Genomic DNA, 24,377 nt, shown 5'->3' with positions numbered 1-24,377 from the left:
CCACACAAACATATAACTCCTTTCCTGATAATATCCACATGTGGGTGACAGTTGGTATTATGGAATCGCTGTGCAATCATGATGTGATTAATCTTGTGGTTATTAAGAATGAAGGAAAGGACAAATGAAACACGCAAATAAGAACAATCATAAAGACCGAACAACAATGCCAGGCGTAACCAAACATCACGGAACTGAGGTGTGGAGAAAGGGAGGGCGTCAGAATCTAAACAAGGGCCTCGTGGTTCTCGAAAGCACTAAACCCCATGCTTAAACACACCAGGATGCGATCAGCACTCTGTTGATGACTGGGGTGCATTACATTACACTTATTTAGCTGAAACTTTTATCCAAAGCAACTTACAGTTGATTAGACTAAGCAATGTGGGGTTTAAGGGCCTTTCTCAATGGCCCAACAGCATGGGCCTTACTGTGACTACACCGGGGCTTGAACCACCGACCTTCCGGGTCCCAGGCACGTACCTTAACCACGAGGCTACAGGCCACCCCACTGCTCCTTAATGAAGTGTAATTCCTCTGTATTCTATAGTGTTTTTTGAGAAGTGTGGAATGGATTTACATTACCATCCATTATCCAACCCGCTTATTCCTGATCAGTGTCACAGGGGGTGTTGGAGCCTATCCCAGCATGCATTGGGTGAGAGGCAGGAATACACCCTGCCTGCCCATCCATAACAGGCTACACACACACATTCACTCACAAGCTCATACCAAGAGGCAATTCAGACTCTCCAATTAACATGTAAACTGGAGTAAACCAGAGTAAATCAGAGTGCCTGGAGGAGACCCACGTGGACACGGGGAAAACACGTAACCTCCACGCAAAGGCACCTTCTTGTTGAGGCGACAATGCTTTCCACAGCACCACCGTACCGGATTACATTTTAATACATTAATTCACCAGAGGCTGCGCGGCTTTTAATACAAGAGAACTTAAGTGCATCCACCACAATCTTGACAATTTTTATTTCTGGGATAAATGGAATGCATCAGAAACCCCTCACACCTTGAATTAGTGCTTGCTGCTGATCTCCAAGAGAACAAATACATAACACTACCACCGTTGCCGTAGTTACAGCATCGCACACAGCGAATCAATTTATAGACGCTTTAACTGTCCGTCACGTATAACAAAAAGAGACCCAGAATAAATGAATTGTGTGCTTTTTAAATTAATCAGCGATTCGTACCATTAAACAGCCATCAGCATTCCTGCTGTCGGAAAGACGCCTTTATACTAATAGGGTGGATCAGGATGCAGGCGTGGGACGGTGACGAAAGCTACGGGTACACAAACACAAACACACACCTGCGGAATTCCACTGGGAGCGGGCGCTGAGTGGCGGTTCCTTTGAGTCATTGCTTTGCCATTGAAATGAAATGGAATGGACCTACCACTCTAGCGCCCGCGTACAGTAATTGCTTCGCCATCATGCAGAAATAAACGGCCGTCTTGACACAGTAGTGCAGTGTCGGTCAACTTCTGACGCTCGCGCCATTCTGGATTTTACTCTTAATATTCGTTTAAAGAACCGAGCATCGCTCCTCCGACAGGGAACGGAATAGGCCTACTGGAGGAAAGGAACCGTTTTGTTCCCTTTCTGATGGCTGTAGTAAAAATGATGTGATAATATGACACTTGACAGTATTAGAACTACATTATTATTTCCTTTTAATTTGGCAAGAGAAAAAAATCAATTTAATTAAAATTTGAGTTTTAAGTTATATGCATACAGTACATTTGTTTTAGAAAATCTTAAATATAGTCCAGTACATTACATTTTGTAACTAAAAAAAGCAAGATTACAAAACTGTCATGCTGTATTGTATAGGTATCCAATGTTAAGTATAGGTAGGCATACCCAATTTTGCCCTTGTGATGTTAATTTCCTTAAAATGTCTGATGTTATGTTTGAACGTTGTGTAATTACCTGGTCTGCCCTGTCCTCTTGTGGCCGTTACCTGCAGACACATACTTACCTGCAGACACATACATGTGCAGGTGAGACAGGGTAGATCAGGGTCCTGGAGAGTGACTGGGTGTGCTGCTTTTTGTTTTCACCCAAAAATCAGCACCCGGTTGAGACCCAGGTAACCAGATGAGACGAGTGTCATTAAATTAAGCTGTGTCATTAAATGCTAGGGTTGTTTTTGCTAGGATGGTTCCATTGCTACTTTTGTTTGGGAATGTAAGCTGGTTATTGCTGTTCCTACATAAATGTATACTTTATCATTCTTTAGCTTTGTGTTTCCGAAAACAGTTTTATGAATATAATCCTGTCGTCAGAGTAATCTACAAGTAATGTAAATGAACTGCTGTAAATGCAGAGCAACACCGAAAACTCGCATGGCCTGTAGTTCTCTAGGACCAGGGTCGGAGATATCGAGATATGTACATACGGAGACCACTGATGTAAAAGGGTGCGCATACCAGAAAAGGCGATCAGCAATGTGTTTTTTTACCTCCAAAAGCACACATTTTATTCAACACTGCCATCTAGTGGAGAAGTTACATCATGAGCGCATGCGTTCAGAATTCAGTTACAGCGTCACAGTTACACAGTTCTACACTGAGGTGAAGTAAAGTGAAGAGAAGAATTAAAATGAAAAACAGTATGTTCTACAGTATTTAGACAACTTCTACAAAAAGTTGTTTTGGCTCATTTACGACACACACACACACACACACACACACACACACCTGACTCAGCGAAGAGAAACAGCCTAAATAATAGATAAATCCATAAAGATATACGTTCTGCTTGGGAACATATGTAGGATTATTGTTCATGCCACACAATGAAACCGACGTAAAATAAAAGTCCCGATTGGAAAGATGCCGTTATCTAATGCCTCGGTTTATAATTAAAAAACTGAACATATGATGGAGCTCCGGCCTCATCAATATTTCTGATCGACACCATGCGATTCTCAAACATGGCAATAAGCACCGTGATGATAGCTAGCCTTCCTGTACTGTGGTATCCGAGAAGACAGAATAATAGCTCTTATCAGTTCATGTAATATCTGTTGTTTGAGTTGAAAAGTGGTGAAGATGCACGCATTCTCCAATGGAGCAATGATAGTCCGTTACATCTACTCAGCCAAACATCCCGTTGTTTACAAACAATTTTTCATAAAGCTTTTTGTCAAAAATAATAAATATAAAATCTAATACCTGAATGCCTATTCACTATGTTGCGTAATTGTTTCTGTAAAGCTAAAAATATATAACAATAATCAAAATGCTCAAGAGGTGCATGCACAAGCAATGCATTGGTGCATCTAAGCACTAGAAATAACTATTAACTAATTTAGCACAAAGCACTATTTGTGGATCTATGCTACCTGCTGAAAACCTATGGTTTCAGGCCAATCAATGATGTCACAAAGGCCTCTGGTTGGTCATTCCATTCAGACACTGAGCGTTAATTAAGACATGCAAATCTGCTCACAGTGTGTAGCATTTAGTGCTAGTATCACAGACATGGATTAAGCTTAGTCTGGGACTAAATTAAATTTTCAATGGAGAATCCTAAGGCTTAATCTGGACTAGGTTTAAGACTAGACCTGTGAAACTGGCCCATATGGTTAAGCAATTATGAGTCTAGACTCTTGACAGTGAACCTACATTATTCATCTTTAGTTTAGTATTTTATTTTGTTCCAAAGCACCATGTACTGACCCTGTAAGAAGCCAAATTAGAAAATGAAACAGCACAATATTTCAGGTAAAAGCAGAGCGCATAAACCAGCACCCAGAAACCAGACTCCCCACTCAGGCCCTCTATAGAGATAGCAGAAACTCCGCCATTTCGTGCCAACCTTAGCCTCCATTTTGGCTTTGACATTTCCCTCACTGTGATGTCATCCTGATCTCAACAGCAAGCTCGATTTGGAAATCGATCCACCCATCGCCCCCCTTCCCAGCAGGGTACACCAACCCCCCCCCCCCCCTACAAAAAAGAAAAAAAGAAGCAAAACACCCCCCCACACCCTCCTCCACCGATGGCTTAGAGAAACACTGCCGTGCAGAAGGAGGCGGAGCCTTTTAGGGCGTGGCAGCCTCCAACACCGGCTCCACCTGCGGCTCGCTGGGGGGCGAGGCAGGCCGGGGGGCCTGGACCACCACCTGGGGCACGGTCTGGGGAGGGGGGTGGCTGGGGACCTGGGGCGCGGCCTGCACCTGGACCTTGGGTATGGTGACCACACGGGTCCCGGCCGTCACCTGGAAGAGAGGGAGGGCACGAGAGGACGGAGAGAGGGAAGAGAAGGATGAGGGGATGGAGAGAGGGAAGAGAAGGATGAGGGGAGGAGAAAGGGAAGAGAAGGATGAGGGGATGGAGAGAGGGAAGAGAAGGATGAGAAGAGGAGAGAGGGAAGAGAAGGATGAGGGGATGGAGAGAGGGAAGAGAAGGATGAGGGGAGGAGAGAGGGAAGAGAAGGATGAGGGGATGGAGAGAGGGGAGAGAAGGATGAGGGGAGGAGAGAGGGGAGAGGGAGAATAAGAGATTCGCAGGAGAGAGAGAGTGGGTGAGAGACAGATTGTTTAGTCACTGGTAACACAAAATGACCCTGCTGTAAAATCCAACAATTCCAGCTTGACCTGCTTGAAAGTTGAGCTGGCCAAGCTGGTCATAAGCTGGTCTAGCTGGGTATGAGCTGGTCAACCAGCATGGCCAAGCTGGTTATAAAGCTAGTCTAGTTGGGTTTGAGCTGGTCAACCAGCATGGCCAAGCTAGTCATAAAGTTGGTCTCACTGGGTATGAGCTGGTCAACCAGCATGGCCAAGCTGGTCATAAAGTTGGTCTAGTTGGGTATGAGCTGGTCAACCACCTAGTGTTGGTAGTTTGTTAAAACTTTGCCTGATCTGGTCAGACCGTTTCAAGCTGGGAGTTGGTCTGAATTGGCCAACTAGCTAAACCATGTCCAGCTGGGAGCTGGTCTAAGCTACCAGCTGTTTAAACACCTAGCTTGAGCTGTCATCCCACTACAATAAGCTCACAAAGCAAACTCGCAGAACTTAGATACAAACCAAAGGGAATGTAACAAAATGCAGCAACAACAACGGACAACGTTCCACACAAAACTATCAGGAGAGGATTGAAGACAATCTTCTGTGGAAACTGAGCATCACCAGAATGGGCGTTTTAGGGGCGTCGAAGAGGCACCCCTAAAACACACTTCCACTGCGGTGGGGCTGCACCTGGGGCTGAGGGTCACCAGGAGGGGGGAGCTCCGGCTGGGACTGGGGTCTGCGAACAGTCAACTGACCACGAGAGAGAGAGAGAAAGAGAGAGAGAGAGAGAGAGAGAGATAGAGCGGGAGAGGGAGAGAGGAGCTTCATATCAGTTGTAACAAAAGGTTGGGCGGCCATTTTGTAAAGAGAAAGCAATCAATGATGGAGATGATGACAAGAGAAGGACAGAAATGACAAGAGTAGAGAGAGGTGATGTAGAAGTCACGGAGACAGAGACAAATAAAAAACACGAAAGACGAAGGATCATGAAAGTGAAAGAGAGAACAATGACAATGACAAAAGCAAAGAGAGAAGGAGAGAGACGGCAGAGCAGAAAGAGGTAGAGAATAAGAGAGATAGAAAAGAGTTGCAGGGACAGACATAAATGAAAAAATACATTTTCATTTGAGCGAGAGATCAAGAGAGGAGGAGCTTCATATCAGTGGTAACAAAATGTTGGGCGGCCATTTTGTTAAGGTGGATAGTGGGTTACTCGACCCCATCCATCTCTAGTCCAGCATATTTAGCCTGATTTACAGCCAGAACTACACATACAACATAATCTACACCAAGATTCACGTTTATATTAAAACCCCACACAAGAGACACATCTTGACATAAAAAATGCCGCACAAAACAGACCCTTTTAAATAGGTATGTCATGCATAAAGAACTAAATAAACAAAAACTACGATAGTAAGCCTTTCTAAACCTGAAATCACAGCATTTTTATACTGTCGAGCAGAGACTGACTGGGTATTGATCTTTCACAGACAGAAATGTTTATGCAAGCATTATGGTGATTTATATCTAGGTGACTAAACCAGCAGGTATGTACACACTGTATAGCGAGCAGCCAATCGAAAGTGAATATGAAGTGATATCCAATACAATACAGACTACGTCAGACCTCAAACTCCTGAATGTAGAAATGACAAACTTCACAACAAAATGAAATGGCATTATTTTTCTGTTTATAAATATGGAACAGCTAAGTATAACATTGCGGCTTAAAGAAGACTAAATACAGGTTCAAAAAATGTTAGAGACGTTTACCCTACACTAGACCTGATTACTCATCCCATGAGCTCAGTGTCTTTCAGACCTGGGTAAAATACGTCATTGTTTTGGATTCAAATGCCTTTCTATGCTTCACTGAGGTTGGCTTGTCTGGTCTAATACTCCCACAAAGTCTTTGTCCTGACCCTCAAGTGGAGCAGAGACTTCACCAAACGCACCTTCAAGCGCAGACTGAAGACGCATCTTTTCAGGCTGCACCTTCCCCCTCCTCTTCCTATCTCCCTGCAATGTCTAATGAACCATGTATGACGTATGTTGTAATGTATGCACTAAGATAGATAGATAGATAGATAGATACATACTTTATTCATCCCAAGGGAAATTTTAGGAAATTATGTGAAATTATTTTACTATTCTTAGTGTTCTAGTCGAGTTGCTACTTCTTGGTCAGTTTATCTGATTAATGCACAAGGGTTCAGGTTTTTATCTGTGTGCTCACTCTAGCACTTGGAACCGTACTTCCCTCTGGGGTTTTCGGCACTCTTGTTCCTGGTTCTGGTTTGCACTTTATTGTACGTCGCTCTGAACAGCATCTGCCAAATGACTGTAATGTAACGCAGTGTAATGTAATGTAATGTAATGTAATGTAATGCAGTGTAATGTAGTGTAATGTAGTGTAATGTAATGCAAGGTAATATAATGCAGTGTAATGTAGTGTAATGTAGTGCAGTGTAATGTAGTGTCGTCTAGTGTAGTGTAGTGTAATGTTGTGTAATGTAATGTAATGTAGTGTAATGTAGTGTAATGTAGTGTAATGTAATGCAAGGCAATATAATGCAGTGTAATGTTATGTAATGTAATGTAATGCAAGGTAATATAATGTAGTGTAATGTAGTGTAGTGTAGTGTAATGTTGTGTAATGTAGTGTCGTGTAGTGTAATGTAGTGTAGTGTAGTGTAATGCAGTGTAATGTAGTGTAATGTAATGCAGTGTAATGTAGTGTAATGTAGTGTAATGTAATGCAAGGTCATATAATACAGTGTAATGTAGTGTAATGTAATGTAATGTAGTGTAGTGTAGTATAGTGTAATGTACTGTAATGTAGTGTAGTGTAGTGTAATGTAGTGTAGTGTAGTGTAGTGTAATGTAATGTAGTGTAGTGTAATGTAATGTAATGTAATGTAATGTAATGTAATGTAGTGTAATGTAGTGTAATGTAATGTAATGTACTGTAATGTAATGCAGTGTATCGTAATGTGTCATTGGCCTCTATTTCTCCAGCCCTCCTGACCTCTTATCTGTGGCAGATACAGCCTCCAAAAAAGGCCCCAGAAAAGCACTGCAGGGCTGAATAGCCTGTACTCCTCATCACGTTATGCTACGTTATGTCATGCCATTGGTCCTCCACGCACCTGGAGGGTGCCGTTGGCCAGAACGCTCAAGCCGTAAAGCATGCCGGTGATGCAGATGACCAGCTCCAGCACCAGGAACAGGACCAGCGTGCCCACCACCCCGTCAATCATGATCTGTGGAACACGGAACGCAGAACCTTCGCTCATAGAGTGTTCCTACGTCCTTCTTTGACTTTCACAATGAAGAACACTGACTTAAGAACATTCTTATCTGAACATTCTATTGCTGCTGTCACAATCGCTACTGGCAAAATTGTGGAGTTCCAGAATACTGGCATGGAATTTTGGAAAAAGAACATTCCGAAAAGCCAAAGGGGAGACCCCGGAGGGCTGCAGGGACACAGTCCCTGACGCCAATGGGGCCCCCGGTCGTTACCAGGGTGTAGTTCTCCACCCGTCGGCAGTGGATGCAGTGGTACGAGTCCTGCCGATACGGCAGGTGTTTGGAGAGGAGCCCCAGGGCTGCCGTGGAGAACGCCGCGCTGACGAGGTTCAACACCAGAGAGGTCTTCACCTGAGAGAGAGAGACAGAGAGAGAGAGAGAGGGGGGGGGAGAGAGAGAGAAAGGAGAGAGAGAGGGGGGGAGGGAGGAGAGAGAGAGGGGGAGGGAGGAGAGAGAGAGAGAGGGGGAGGGAGAGAGACAACCAGCCAATTCAGAGAGAGAGAGAGAGGGGGGAGGGAGGAGAGAGAGAGAGGGGGAGGGAGAGAGACAACCAGCCAATTCAGAGAGAGAGAGAGAGGGGGGAGGGAGGAGAGAGAGAGGGGGAGGGAGGAGAGAGAGAGAGGGGGAGGGAGAGAGACAACCAGCCAATTCAGAGAGAGAGAGAGAGTGGGAGAGAGAGAGAGATATAGGGGTAGAGGGGGGGAGGGGGGGGAGAGAGAGAGAAAGGAGAGAGGGGGGGAGAGAGAAAGAGAGAGCGAGAGAGAGAGAGAGGGGGGAGAGGGAGAGTGGATAGGTGGATAGGTAGAGAGACAGTGTCCATTGGGGTAAATGTGGATGTTGTATTGTGGCCAGTGGATGATTGGTGCTGTATGCTGCCCGCCGACAGCGGAACTCACCCAGAAGAGTGATGGCTTTCTCCCAGCATGCACGAAGGCAGAGCCAGACAGGAAGAGCTGCAGGGCCAAGACATGTCAGTCACTGATCGACCAGCACTCTGTCGCTCTCTCTCGCTCACACACACACACACACACACACACACACACACACACATACTGTAGACACACACACACACATACCGTACACACACACACACACACACACATACTGTACACACACACACACATACACACACATACCGTACACACACACACACACACACATACTGTACACACACACACACACATACACACACACATACCGTACACACACACACACACATACTGTACACACACACACGCACATACTGTACACACACACACACACACACATACCGTACACACACACACACACACTGTACACACACACAGACACACATACTGTACACACACACACGCACATACTGTACACACACACACACACACACACACACACACATACCGTACACACACACACACACTGTACACACACACACACACTGTACACACACACACACGCACACACTGTACACACAAACACACACATACTGTACACACACACACATAAACACACATACTGTACACACACACACACACACACGCACACACTGTACACACACACACATACTGTATACACACACACATACCGTACACACACACACACACACACACATACTGTACACACAGACACACACACACACACACACACATACCGTACACACACACACACACACACACACACATACTGTACACACACAAACGTCCTGGTTCATTGTGCTCACCTGCACCACCACCACGATCAGGATCTTGACGTCCCCGGGGAAGTGAATGGGCTCCTGGAGCAGAGTCACACTCAGACAGAAGGTCAGAACACCGATGACGATCTGTATCGCCTGGCGGGACCGGAGACACAGAGGGAGAAGGGCGGTACTCAGCACTCAGAGAAACAGCAGTTACCAATGCAAAGAACACATTGCACACAGTCTTTACATTACAATACATTACATTACAGGCATTTGGCACTAGCTCTTATCCAGAGTGAAGTGTGCAGCCTGTAGCCTAGTGGCTAAGCTGCATGACTGGGACCCAGAAGGTTGGTGGTATAGCCACAATGAGATCAGTGCTGCTGTTGGGGTCCTGAGCAAGTCCCTTAACATCACATTGCTCCAGGGGGGGATTGTCCCCTTCTTGGTCTAATCAACTGCAAGTTGCTTTGGATAAAAGCGTCAGCTAAATAACTGTAGTGTAATGTAATGACATACCACAAAGTGCATACCCATAACCAGTGTGCTGAAAAAAAAAAAAAGTTCCAAGTGCTAGAGTGAGCACACAGATAAAAACCCTGCAGGTTAATCTGATGAGAATCTAAGACACTCTTTCCTTAACAGACTTGGAAAAGAGTGCTCTGTGTGTGTGTGATCTATTCAAGCTACAGGATACTTTTACTGGTCCACAGCCTCGCTAAAGGGTACAGCAGCATCGCCCCCAGCAGGGACTCAATCCTGCAGCCTCAGCGTTATGATGTCGGACGCTCTGTTATCCGGTGTCACTGTTAAGTAGGCTACTGCCCTGCGTTATTCTCAGGAAGGAGCAAGCAGACTCAATGAGAATAACAATGACATTGTGATATTTACTAAACTGCTTAAAGATCCTGTCCTGAAGCAAGCACTTGAATGTCGTCACGTTATATAGAATATATCATTAACATCTGATGACATTCAGATTTAACATTAGACTTGAGGTTACCGTGCAGCCTACTTCTGCAGGTAAAACGTCCTGGTGCAAAACCCAGCTACCAGCTGTTTTGCTGAAGAAAGAAAAACCTAACTTGACCTGGGGGTTTCAGCAGGGCGTAGTACTCTACATATTGTAACGTGATAATCATCGTAGGAGATGCAACTATGACGTCATTACGTGAAAAGATCATGATTTCATCAGCGTATCACTGTAATGACAATCGGCTTATAATGTCAAGTAATTCATTTTTTTTACAGTTGCATATGCATTTCCGTGCTAACTGGTAGTAAATCCACGATCTGGAGTGGAAGTAGCAAGCCCTAAAAATGGCTGCTATCCCAGCTGAGTGCAGAAATAACTCACCCCGAGAGTTTTGGGTTCCCCCTTCAGGAACGTGCGCACTTGTTTGGTGCTAAGAGCGCCCTCTGTCGGCAAAGGGTCCTCGCTGTCAATGCCCATCCTGTCTGTGGGGAAGATGCGGCAGGACTTCGCAAAGTCGTGATAACTGCGCAACGATGCCGGGGTGGAGGCGAGAGGCTGGAGAGACAGGAGAGTTTTGGCAAATGAACAGAAAATACGGTGATTAACGGGAGGAGTGAAACAGCTGTTAAACAACTCGTATGTTGCAGTAAAATATTAAACGTACAACGAAGAGGAATGAGCAGGGCGCAGGTAGCTATAGAAGAGCAAAGACAGAGAAAACGCAAGACAGAACCACGAGTAAATTGCACGACACGGCATTCAAAACACTTTACAGAGAAAATGTAGCGTAATGTTGGAATATACAACGTATTGCTTTGCCGACTACAACAAAAATCTAACAGGACAAGTTAGAGGTGACCTCCAAACGCATACCCCTCCTTATGCCCAGGTGTGACACTCGAAGCGTCACTACAAATAAATCAGAATCATACGTGCGGCATATATAGGCTACGTGTATTTATGCTTCAACTAGTGCATTAGTTCTTATTCACATTTCCAAAGGATAGAGGCAGTGACGAATGAGCTCCGGGCGAAAGCGCAGCATCAGGGCTGCAGCCTATTTTGGGCACATTTCCAACTTCGCCACTGCACCACCACACTCGAACACATCACCTAAACATGACTCTTTAAAATCCACTGCGGGTGCGCGGCGAGGTAGCCACGAGTGAGTTCACCACAGTCTACATTTAAAGCGAAAAACGCCATTGCATTAGGCTACCCCCAAAGCGACAAATTCCGTTCAGGATAACCTAAAGTTGTTTCGAGTCGAAAGGGTAGACGAAGTGTCATGCCTCGAAAGTGATATATTTTGTCTCCACAAAGCAAGCCACAAAAACGTGTATTCGTCCTTACCTGTCCCGTTTGGTCAAATAAGAATGTCCCGTCCCCCCTTTTTTTAGATCGAAAGGAAAGGTGGGCTACGTTCCTCTATTCGCCGGGCATCTGCAGGGAAAACTAGTACAGAGTTAATGGGCGGATGCTGTAGGTAGGAGACCGTTCCACTGCAATGCCGGTGTTATGTGTGGCATGCGGCACACGTTTAGCGTGCACTATTTGTGAAAATATGAATTATGATACGAAACATCCATAACATTTATTCCTCAACATGACATGTATGCGACACTTATGCAAGCTTACATTTTTTATCGACAGCCTACATACATACGCAGTAGCCTACATACGCACTAGCATACTATCACGCAAGTTCTTGCATATCTTTGCACACTTAGGATACTGCATGACCACGATAACACGTCTGAGGATAAATTCAACAATGCACAAACACAACTCAGTTTGAATGACAGCGATTGATTGTTCATCAAAGGTGAATGCGTTTTGTCATTTAGAACAGATTGATGCTGTCATCTATGTATATTTCTCATATTTAATGCGCGTTAAAACAGAGCAAATATGCTATATTATTCTGTCAAAATTAAAATATTCTGATCCATTTAGGCTACATTTACAGCAAATACACCATGTAACCATACCCCTATCAGCATACATATAGGTTACTCGTATATGCAAAAATAAGATGTATTTTTTATATATTAACGTTTGAAAGATAAGCGATAAAAAAAGCGATCAAAATCAGTCAAAATTAAATTTCGATACCGAATGAAAACGGGATCCCAGATGCAATGTATGAAAAAGTGTCTTTAAGTTTCACTGATTCACGTCTGGTGCAGTCAGATAGGAAACCCGAAACCCAGAGCGTCCCGGTGCAGTCCTCCGCCGTCTCCGCGCACACGCAGTAAATACGTATGTGCGACGTCGTCCGATCGTCACGCCCAGCTCAGAATCGTAGAGTGCAGAGCCAGCAGCCGCTCAGTGGAGATAGAGACCAGCCGCAGACAGTCGCCCCAAAAAAAAAATGTTCTGACCATTTCAATTCCGTTGAAATTTAAAAAGTATAAAACACAATTCTGTTTTTAATTAGACCATTGCGCGGCATATCAACATGAGAATAATTATTTCTTATAATTCTACAAAAACCTTTTTGGCCACTCAATGATGTCACCCAACCAAGCATTTCATATCAGCCCAAGACAGTTGTTATTAATAATAAAGAAATGGGTACCGTAGAAATGGATCCACAGTAAGAGCTAAACTTTTCATCATGTCGTTGTGCAACTTCCAAATTGATTCAGTGAATGACTTCTGAACATTAATAACCAGTTGGACAAAGTGAATCTTTATTAGGGTTGATCAACATGAAGGAAAACAATAATCAACAAACGCAATTACACACAAAAGTTAAGGAGATACTTCTGGAAAAACAAACAAAAGCAAGCAGTCTGAAATATGGAATATGACAATGTTGTTTACATTTTAAGTGCAAGCCTTACTCCTCGACTACAGAAGGCCAATATCAGTGATAACCGAAGTTCCATGAAAAAGCAAGTGCAAAAACAGGTTTCGGTTTTTGAAAGCGCGCGGATAAGCCTCCACTCTGCTCCGCTAGTGGCTCCGCTGGAATAGCACTAAAAACAGGAAGTTAAAAAAGCCGGCGACGTGAGAATATGACTTCGTTAGATTCCAGAGACCGCCTTAAGACATCAGAAAGCAGGAAGTTATTTCAGCACACGGCGTGGACGTTGCTAAGCGCCCAGGTCCCGGGAGGCGGAGCCTCAGGCGTCATAGGGTGGAGGGTTGCCCATGGTGTCGTCCCCGCCCAGAAGCGCCTCGTCGCTGCCGCAGTTACCTCCCGCGGTTAGCGAGGGCCGCTCAATCACCAAAACAGACTGAGAGAACACAGAAAGAGCCGTCGATTAGTCTTAAAAAAAGTGTCAATGTTTGCCAGAAATGGCCAAATTCCTATCAAAACAGCACAACGTTTAACTGGAAAGACCGTAAATATAGTAGAGTATGTATGTTTTGCCTGTGTAGGACAGGGGTCGGCAACCCTGGTCCTGGAGAGCAGCAGGGTGTGCTGGCTTGACCCCTAGTGTATGAAAATACCACTGGCTTTTCCTCTCATACCACAGCGTACAAGTCACTTTATGTAGTGGACAGAAGACAAAGCAAAAACAAAACTCAGTATTATCAGCAAGTGGGCCATGGGTCCTGCTGCACATTTTAAATGTGATGATCCATCCATGGCTCACCTGTGCCACCACTGTCCGTGGGGAAAAAACAGGGTGCCATAGCTAGGAATGTTGGGCCCCCTGGAAGAATATTGTTAGGGGAACTTTTTTATAAAAACTTTTGGGGAATTTTGGGAATCATGACCAGCTTTCCCGCACTAGTGGCAGCTCCAGGGTTCCCCACAACACGCCTGGGATTCTCAACGGCCCTAAAACACCACTGAGGAGCACAAGCGCCCCGGGCACGGGACGCGGGGCGGAGTCTGAAAGGCCGAGCGCTGCGGAGGAATGTTCCGGAAGGATCGGGGAAACGTACCGGCCCGGCGACGGAGCTGGAGCAGCTGGCCTTCCCGGCGAACACGACGCTGGTGAAGGCCACGCAGAGCTCCAGCGCGGACAGGACGAGCAGGAGGCCGCGGACGCCGTCCAGGACAGTCTGGGTCAAATCAAAATGGAGGACGAGAGAGATGAACGGGGTTAGCCCGCGGGGCCAGTGGAGAGCGCAGTCTGTCACAGTCACTGATCCCGCCTGGATCCTACCTCAAAACCGCTGATCCCGCCCCGGATCCTACCCCAAAACCGCTGATCCCGCCCCAAAACCACTGATCCCACCTGGATCCTACCCCAAAACTGCTGATCCCGCCCCAAAACCACTGATCCCGCCCTGGATCCTACCCCAAAACCACTGATCCCGCCCCGGATCCTACCCCAAAACCGCTGATCCCACCCCAAAACCACTGATCCCGCCCCAAACCACTGATCCCGCCCCGGATCCTACCCCAAAACTGCTGATCCCGCCCCAAAACCACGGATCCCGCCCCAAACCACTGATCCCACCCCAAACCACTGATCCCGCCGCAAACCACTGATCCCAAACCCAAACGACTGATCCCACCTCAAAACTTTATCTCGCCCATAAACCACTGATCCCACCCCCAAACCACTGGCCCCGCCCCCAAACGACTGATCCCGTCCCCAAATCACTGATCCCATACCCAAATCACTGATCCCATCCCCAAATCACTGATCCCATCCCCAAATCACTGATCCCACCCCCAAACCACTGATCCCATCCCCAAATCACTGATCCCACCCCCAAACCACTGATCCCACCCCTAAACTGTTTTTCCCGCCCACCAACCACTGATCCCGCCCCAACACCTGTATAAAGATGGATCATGAATCTCAAAACAATAAATAACAAATAAATAAACAACAAATAAATGCTAGTGTCCACAATGGTCTGTCCAATTCTTAGATTTATCACACCCCTAAAATTTTAGGAGACTTGAGTTAAATTCTCTGAGGGAACTTGGTCTACCTAGTCTACCTGGGTCAAACACAGTTCAATCAGCCAGAGAATGCTCATTTTGGCTACAACCAGACCAACCTGGGTCAAATACTGGATTAAGACACTTTTCTGTGCTCAACTCACCTGGGGCCACTGAGCCAACTAACAGGCCCGACAGCACAGGGCCCGCACTTTTTCCCCAGAGCATTTCACGAGCTCCAACTTCCAATACCCCAGACACGCCCAGATAGGTGCCGTGTTTGACCCAGGTCCAGCCACAACAAAATAATCGAAATAAAGTTTTAGAGAGAGGCGGCAGCGCAGGGAGACACCCACCCAGTACTTCCAGTACATCTCCTGGCACATCCAGTAGTAGTTGTCGCTGTCGTAGTTGTAGTCGTAGTTCCGGTGGGCTTGACCACACCCGCTGCCGTCCGGGGGCGGTCTCACGGTGATCAGACTCACGGTGTAGATGACGATCGCCGCGACGGCAGCCACGCAGCTGAGCGTGCTGAGAGCCATGGTGCTGTTGATCTGTGTGGTCAGGGGTCAGGGGTCAGAGGTCAGCCCAAAAACCAACCTCGGGTCACATAAAACGGCAGAATCGACTAGGAGATTATTATTTTTCTGTAGTAATTATGAGTTGAACTCAATGGAAAACGACATGGGGAGCAGGGGGGCGACATGGCTCAAGGAGTAAGAGCAGTAGTCTCATTGGCTCAGGCAGTACGAGCAGTCGTCTCATTGGCTCAGGCAGTACGAGCAGTCGTCTCATTGGCTCAGGCAGTAAGAGCAGTAGTCTCATTGGCTCAGGCGGTAAGAGCAGTCGTCTGGCAGTCGGAGGGTTGCCGGTTCGATCCCCCGCCCGGGCTGTGTCGAAGTGTCCCTGAGCAAGACACCTAACCCCCAAATGCTCCTGACGAGCTGGTCGGCGCCTTGCATGGCAGCCAATCGCCGTCGGTGTGTGAGTGTGTGTATGAATGAGTGAATGAGAAGCATCAATTGTACAGCGCTTTGGATAAAGGCGCTATATAAATTCCAACCATTTACCAAAACATATTCAGGAGAAACATCTCACGTAGTATCTACTGCATATCTGACAGCAACATAGTGGCTTGAGGCTCATTTGATACATTGGACCCTTGATGACTTAATCCCATTTAGCCAACAAATGTGTTCCATAATGCATCAGCAAAATTTACAGCTGAATTTAGTCCCACCCCCCAATTCCCATAGAGATACATTCAAATGCAAACAGTTTCAGTATTGCTTGTAGGACAACCTGAAAATAAGATATCCAGATTCTGATGATGTTGATCGGACATCAGGCCACAGACACAGACGTCATGGCTTGCAAAGGATATGTAACCAAGTAAAAAAAATGCCTCTTATTTGACATTATGTTAATTTGTATCAAACATTGAAATGGGGGGGGGACTACATATACAAAGTGTTGTAAATACTACGAGGTGAAACCAAGATTAATAAAAATAGCCCTTTAATAAAAGCTCTGAGTCTGTGCTTTGACCACGTGTGAATTGTTTGATAACAAATAACAACATAAAACAGAAAAAGAAGAAAGACAAGGTGACAGAGTAGGAAACTGGCAAGCATTGTCGGGCTGAATGGCCTGTTCACATCATTATGTTATGTACGTTTGTCTATTATCATTATCTATGATTTAATATAACCTCCTTTGTCTTTGTATGTCAAGTTACTTTCCGGAACTGATTGATTAGAAAGAAGAACTCACTCCCGTGAAAACAGAACCGATTCTCGTGAAAACAGAACCGATTCCCGTGGAAACTACAACCGATTCCCGTGGAAACTAGAACCGATTCCCGTGGAAACTAGAACCGATTCCCGTGGAAACTAGAACCGAGACCCAGAACGTGGCACTCGAGCCAGTCAGAACCAGAACGGGCTGGGCCCTTTGACCAGACAGACACAGAAGCATGCGGGCTGGAGGGCGTCTGACCCAGCAGAGCTCACCAGGGAGGGCCGAGTTCCTTTGTGTGCGATGACAGCGATGGTTCCGGACAGGACGTACTAGAATGAGAGAGTGGGCAGACATGAGCAAACGATTTAAGAAAGGATTTGAAGGTACAATAGGTAAGATTTTTGTGTTAAAACATTGTGACAAGACCACTGTAAATATCAGCTGAGAAATAAAATACGCAGCAAAACCCCAGTTTTATATTTTGCAGGAAGTGACATGCACGAACACGCCATTAAGGCAGGAGCTGTTCAAGGTGATATGAACTGACATTTAATTTATTTATACATTATTATTTACATAACTCTAATAGAAGGGGAAGAGGACAAATAAATAAATAAATAAAAGAGCAAAACTTGCAATACCGCATTGTGAGTGCAAAACGGCGTCTCATTTAGAACTTACCAACGATCCACTCCAAAGTGGAGCACCCCAGAACAAAGGTCTTTGCCACAGTAACATGATGCCCAAGGCAATGGTCACAAGCCCAATAAGGATCTGTACAGTCTGAGACACACACACACACACACACACACAGACACACAGACACACAGACAATTATTTCTGGGTCCAGAGATGTCCCCCATTACCAACTATGCTTTACAGCAGTGAAAAACAAATACCATAAAAATAGACACAATGCCAAAAAACAACACATTACTTAAGATCAAATAAAAATATGAAATTTAATTAAAAATATGAAATTTTAAAGTACATCTGTGATCCCTTGGGCATACCACAACTGCCCCTCTACAAAAAATAAACAAACAATAAATACATGAGAAATAGGCCAAATGCCAACACGCACAAGTGCATGAACTAAGATCCCTTGTCCCGTTAAATAACTTCCAGGATTTTTATAGTGATTTTTTTAAACTCTGTATGTAAATGCTTTTTATTTTGATTGTATGATGTTTATTGTTATTCTTAACATTTGCCTGAATTACATCCATATGTCTCTATGCCTGTATGTGCTTCTTTTTTTTTTACCCTTATACAGTGCATCCGGAAAGTATTCACAGCGCTTCACTTTTCCCACATTTTGTTATGTTACAGCCTTATTCCAAAATAGATTAAATTCATTTTTTTCCTCCAAATTCTACACACAATACCCCATAATGACAACGTGAAAAAGGTTTTTTTGAGATTCTTGCAAATTTATTAAAAATAAAAAACGAAGAAATCACATGTACATAAGTATTCACAGCCTTTGCCATGAAGTTCAAAATTGAGCTCAGGTGCATCCTGTTTCCATTGATCAACCTTGAGATGTTTCTACAGCTTAATTGGAGGCCACCTGTGGTAAATTCAGTTGATTGGACATGGTTTGGAAAGCCACACACCTGTCAATATAAGGTCCCACAGTCCCACATGTCGGAGCACAAACCAATCATGAAGTCAAAGGAATTGTCTGTAGACCACCGAGACAGGATTGTCTCGAGGCACAAATCTGGGGAAGGGTACAGAAAAATTTCTGCTGCTTTGAAGGTCCCAATGAGCACAGTGGCCTCCATCATCCGTAAATGGAAGAAGTTCACCAATCAGGCCTGTATGGTAGAGTGGCCAGACGGAAGCCATTCCTTAGTAAAAGGCACATGGAGTTTGCCAAAAGGCACCTGAAGGACTCTCAGACCATGAGAAACAAAATTCTCTGGTCTGATGAGACAAAGATTGAACTCTTTGGCGTGAATACCAGGCGTCATGTTTGGAGGAAACCAGGCACCGCTCATCACCTGGCCAATACCATCCCTACAGTGAAGCATGGTGGTGGCAGCATCATGCTGTGGGGATGTTTTTCAGCGGCAGGAACTGGGAGACTAGTCAGGATTGAGGGAAAGATGAATGCAGCAATGTACAGAGACATCCTGTAATTGCTGCCAAAGGTGCATCAACAAAGTATTGAGCAAAGGCTGTGAATACTTATGTACATGTGATTTCTTAGTTTTTTATTTTTTATAAATTTGCAAAAATTTCAAAAAAACTTCTTTCACATTGTCATTATGGGGTGTTGTGTGTAGAATTTTGGAATAAGGCTGTAACATAACAAAATGTGGGAAAAGTGAAGCGCTGTGAATACTTTCCTGATGCACTGTATACATATAGGTCTAACAAACAAAGAGTTTCCTATCTCAATGTGACCACCTATTAAAATAAAGGACAAAAAATAAAATTAAAATAAAAAAGGAGCACCCAGCCAGGTCGCAAACGGAGGTTTTGAAATCCTCCCGTCTGCTTTTCACCTGAGCGGAAACTCCCCTTGCAGCCTGGCTGCAGGCCCTGGCTCTCTGTGCAAACCTACACACCCATGTGGGCTATAAGCAGTCCGTGGACTTCCTGGTTAGCAGAGGGCAGAGATAAGGGCCAGCCTTTCAGCCGTCCATTTCTCCAATCGACATGAAGCCGCCCCCCTCGTGATATTTTTGATAAAAAAGGCCCATTTTCTGATTGGACTTGTTTGACAGCAAATTATAAATATTTCCGCACATATATTGGTGTTCAATCTAGGCTACATGTTTGTTTGTTTTTAATAACAGGGCAGCCTGTAGTGTAGTGGCTAAGGTACATGACTGGGACCTGCCACAAGGTCAGTGGTTCGATCCCTGGGGTAGCCACAACAAGATCCGCACAGCTGTTGGGCCCTTGGTGAAAATTGTTCACTAATCTGAGGTAAGCCAGGCACAAAGGACAAACAATCAGAACCAGCAGGAATCTTACCCGCTCAGTGAACGAGCATTTGGGTTTCTCAAAATCCTCACTCAACAGGCGCTAGGCGTGCTCCATCAAAAAGGGCAGCCTGTAGCCAAGTGGCTAAGGGACGTGACTGGGACCCAGAAGGTTTAGCACTAGTTTAGCCACAACAAGATCAGTGCAGCTGAACCCTGCATTGCCGCAGGGGAGATTGGCCCTTGCTTAGTCTAATCAACTGCAAGTCGTTTTGGTTACAAGCGTCAGCTTATGGGTGCACAATAATATATCTTGTTCCTCTAACTCAAAAAATAAAAGTATATACAGAAGGGGGTAGCTTTGCAGCTCACACAAGCCGTTTTGAGTAGAAAAATAAGTGAAGTTTGGTGAACGGTTTAAAGCGCTTTGTCTGATATGAGACCGAAGTTTCCTTGCGGTCTATCCGCCTGACAGCGTCTAAACGCTAATGGTGTGCGATTGTTTCATCACTAACCCAATTTCCGCTTTCGCAGTCACAAAAAACCTGGAAAATTGAACACCGACCAAGTCCTTAAAGGGCCAGAATCAAGTCAGCCCAGTGAACGCACACCATTCCAAAGGACCATGAAAATGTACACTTACTTATAAACAATACAATACGTTTATTTTGCATGAGGCAGCGTTAATAGTCGCCTAATATACTTGGAATGCACCTACCTACGTACTTCGAGAGTAAGCAGGAAATGCCAGCTTCCAATGTCAGAACGAGTCGGGGCCTTACAGGTAACGTTTCGCAATTCAATCATACGTGAGCGTGTCTTAAGGTAAATAGATGTTAGGAACTCACTCCCAGTGGTTTTGGTTGACCCTGGATGAATCGCTTCGTCATCGGGGACACGGGGCTCGATGGTTCAACGGACTCCACCGGTTTCGCTGCAGCAGGTGCTGCAGGTGTTGGAATGGTGTTCAAAGGGATCTTCATCTCCTCTCCCTGCTGAAAGACTTGAGTGACGACGACCAGTCCATTGACAGTAGTCACAGAGACCGACATCTTGCCGACGACAATCTGCGAAACAACATAAAACAATACCCCAAAACAACTTATTTTAAAGCCTAAACTAGAAGTTATAGATTATTTCAACGACATACACTGATTAGCTATTCAAACGTATGAATAGACCGTATTTACCAAAGCATATCCTACCTCAAAATAAGAATGGTAGCTGAACATCTGCGCAACATTTTACTTTAGGAACTGCGCAGGTTTGTTTAGGCTACAGATAGTCAAACATTTAGGATGGATAAACATCCTATTTATCTTCATTTTCGCCTGTAACCAAAGTGTTTAGAGCCTATAGCTACAGCAACAGCCTACATTTTAGTTTCCAGATACTTTTTTAATGTAATAAACTATTCTCGCGTTGGTCATTTAAACAAATGTAAGTTAGCTATTGCTAAAGTATGCCTACTTAACTCCGTTGAATATGCAAGTCGTATTAATTAAGCGTATATTTACCAGTTGCGAGCTTTGAAAACTTCGATAAAGTGGTAAAGTGTTTTCGCCGACACTGCGCGCTGAAAAACAACTGGTTCCAAAAAATCCCCGAGCAATTTACGGGAACGACTTCTACTTCCTCATTCACCGCACCCGATCAAATATCAGTCACGCAGAAAGGTTGAGCAACAATGGCAAGTTTGACGAAGCTTAACCCCTTTATTAACCGGAGATAGCTACTGTCTGTATTAATATGGCTACAAATGGACGATGCTCTAAAACGAAAAAACAAAACAAAAACAAGACCCACAAACTTTACTGAATACCGCAGACAAATATGTAACCTAGGCAACCTATTTTCAGAAGGCAGATAAGGCTGAAGGAAGGGTTTCGCGTTTCGTATTTGTAAATAATTCTGCTGTTGTTCCAGAAGAGTAGGCCTAATTTCATATATTCATATATTGTCTCGGGATTGGCTATATTATATGGTCAGAAATGTAGGAAATTAAGCGGAAAACGATTGTGTACAACACTGTTATTTACCAGTCTTTCCCGTTCTCCCAGTAAATGACGTTAGAGCTGAACGGCGGCCGGTGGTTCTATTTATCCACAGTACAAAACTTTGCCAATTGAGTATCCTATCGCTCTGACGTCACCAGCTTCTAAAAGCAAGAGCGCGCTATTTGTTTTTAGCTCAATAACATAACCGTTCCAGCGAATATGCTCATCATAAACGAGATTTCTTTGCAGCATTTCAGAACCTTGTGAAGTCACACTTGCAGTATGGAGTATAAAGCATAGCTCCAATTCTAAACCATTGAGATCAAGTCATTACAGGCTATGAGAAATTCAGAAGCTACTTAAAGGTATAACAGGTCATTTCGGATTTCTAACGGTCAGGAGAGGAATTTCAGCAAGAAACACCTCTCGATGAACGCACTGACGTTGAAACCTGTGATATTGTGTACATTTTGTTGTGTTTGAATGAAAAAATAAATAGTAAAAGCAGCAAGGCCAAGTTCACGAAGTGTTCTGCGGTTGGCTGGAACTCACGGTTGGGTCTCAGCAGTACATCCTAATACTTTTCCATAAAGGAATATTTCATCATTCCCATCTATGAAATTAAGCACTTCAGATGTTACATGTACACATAGAAGCAGTTACTTGGAAGTAGGCAATGGAAAGCAAGTGGAACAACTGCTGTTAGTAGGTCTGGTTTGATGGATGTTGCACATTGACCATTGTGGTTTGCTGGTTTGGTTTTACATCCATTATTGTTCATGGCCATCTTGGACACTTCCCCATTCAATGTCTTTTGCATTGCTGTGTCTACACCACAGGGAGTAGGGCTAGATGATTCATGTCAGCTTTGAAACGGGATAACCAGACAGGTTTATGGTTAGGTCCCAGCCAGGACACCAAAAACTAATGATTGTTGAAAACACAGAAACACGCTGTCACGCTTCATGTTTGTCTCGTCATGTTTCATGTTTAGTCATTGTCTTAGTTACGTTATTGTCATGTCACGTATTATGTTAGTCTAGTCTCGCTTGTTATGCTTTATTTCTGGTTACATTTCTTGTTACATTTAATTTTCATGTCATGTTATGTTTCATGTTGTTGTTACGATTTAATTGTTAGTCTTGTCATGTCACATTATGTAGTTTATTCATGTCACAGTTGCGAACTTGTTATGTCATGATTTATGTTTGTTTCATGTTATGTGGTTCTGTTCATTGCTTAGCATACACTTTTTTGTGTCTTTCTGCAAACCTTGCATTCCTGCCTTCTCTCTCTCTCTTTCTGTCACTCACTCACAATTGTTTCAATTCCCCTTGTCTTCTTACTAATCTACTAACTTTAGATCAGGATTGGGTAATACTAACATTCTAACCATGTGTTCATGTTACCTTACATTTCTTGTGAATGTCATTTACTAATTTACTAATGCTAGGGCAGGATAGGTTTATTACTAACGATGACTAATTACCTTGTTAACTTGTCAGTCCTCCACACCTGATTTCCATTCTCATGCTGCTCTCAATCTAATTGTCTGCACCTGTCTACACCTGCATATAAAGCTCAGTTCCATGTCATGTCTTTGTGAAATTGTTGCCTCCTGTTTGTCAGTGCAGCTCTTTAGCAGTTTTGTCAAGCCATTGTCTACCCATTACGATCCAAGCCTGTTTATTGATGCTCACTGGACTCTCCCTGAATAAAGCCCTAACAGGACTTTTACACCTCTGTTTCTGAGTCGTGCATTTTGGGTCCAACCCCCCACGCACCCGTCTCCCACGCCCATCATTTCACCCCCTACTCTGCACTGCAAGACCTTGAATTTATAAGGTTCTGACAATTTTGACAAGAAACGAGTTAAGTGTCATAAATACATTGTTTATAGGACACTAAATATATGTGTGATTTACACAAACATACGGTTTGAAAGTATGAAAAAATGCTACATTCATAAGGTTGTATCTGCATGGAGCTCACTCACAGAGAGAACTGTATAATTCCAAGGTTACGACTGGGAGTAAAGTTTCAAAATGATACTCGGAGAACAACGACCTGTTGTTCGCTCTGACCCCCTTCTGATGGATGCCTTCAAAAGAACTGCTCCCTCTGGGGCAAACATGTTTTGTGTTAAAGGTACAATAGGTAAGACATTTGGGTTAAAACATTGTCACAAGACCATTGCAAATCCCTTCCTATCATTGAAAAAGGCTCACTGACATGTTGACTCACCCTCTGCTTGTGTTTATTGTCCTTAAATTCAAATTCTTGTTTCAACATATACAGTTGATGGACACCGTCACCAAAACATTGTATGGCTGTACAATAATTCAAGCTCATTGGT

General features: G+C 44.3%; 2 protein-coding genes across 3 annotated transcripts; both read right to left on the bottom strand.

Annotated features, from left to right (window-relative positions):
- Positions 1-4,071: 4,071 nt before the first annotated feature.
- LOC133137657 (uncharacterized) lies at positions 4,072-12,739 on the bottom strand. Its single transcript, XM_061255996.1, has 9 exons — positions 12,603-12,739; positions 11,841-11,942; positions 10,869-11,042; positions 9,551-9,661; positions 8,751-8,807; positions 8,068-8,205; positions 7,692-7,805; positions 5,227-5,289; positions 4,072-4,248 (listed from the first exon to the last, which is right to left on the bottom strand). The coding sequence occupies exons 3-9, from the start codon at positions 10,962-10,964 to the stop codon at positions 4,072-4,074; spliced, it is 756 nt and encodes a 251-aa protein (XP_061111980.1). The 5' UTR covers positions 10,965-11,042; positions 11,841-11,942; positions 12,603-12,739.
- Positions 12,740-13,159: 420 nt separating this feature from the next.
- Positions 13,160-22,216, bottom strand: LOC133136507 (membrane-spanning 4-domains subfamily A member 4A-like). 2 transcript variants are annotated; one of them, XM_061254063.1, is made up of 7 exons: positions 22,064-22,216; positions 20,873-21,091; positions 17,767-17,868; positions 17,358-17,414; positions 15,702-15,899; positions 14,391-14,510; positions 13,160-13,732 (listed from the first exon to the last, which is right to left on the bottom strand). In XM_061254063.1, exons 2-7 carry the CDS (start codon positions 21,074-21,076, stop codon positions 13,619-13,621), a joined length of 795 nt encoding a protein of 264 aa, XP_061110047.1. In that variant the 5' UTR covers positions 21,077-21,091; positions 22,064-22,216; the 3' UTR covers positions 13,160-13,618. The 2 variants fall into 2 exon arrangements, with proteins under 2 accessions (XP_061110047.1, XP_061110046.1); XM_061254062.1 differs by lacking the exon at positions 22,064-22,216 and adding an exon at positions 21,542-21,786.
- Between the last annotated feature and the right edge of the window lie 2,161 nt (positions 22,217-24,377).

This window comes from Conger conger, chromosome 9 (genome assembly GCF_963514075.1).
Source record: "Conger conger chromosome 9, fConCon1.1, whole genome shotgun sequence".
NCBI classification, from domain to species: Eukaryota; Metazoa; Chordata; class Actinopteri; order Anguilliformes; family Congridae; genus Conger; species Conger conger.
The sequence above is the reverse complement of the archived record's forward strand: the minus strand, read 5'-3'. Positions and strand labels throughout refer to the sequence as shown.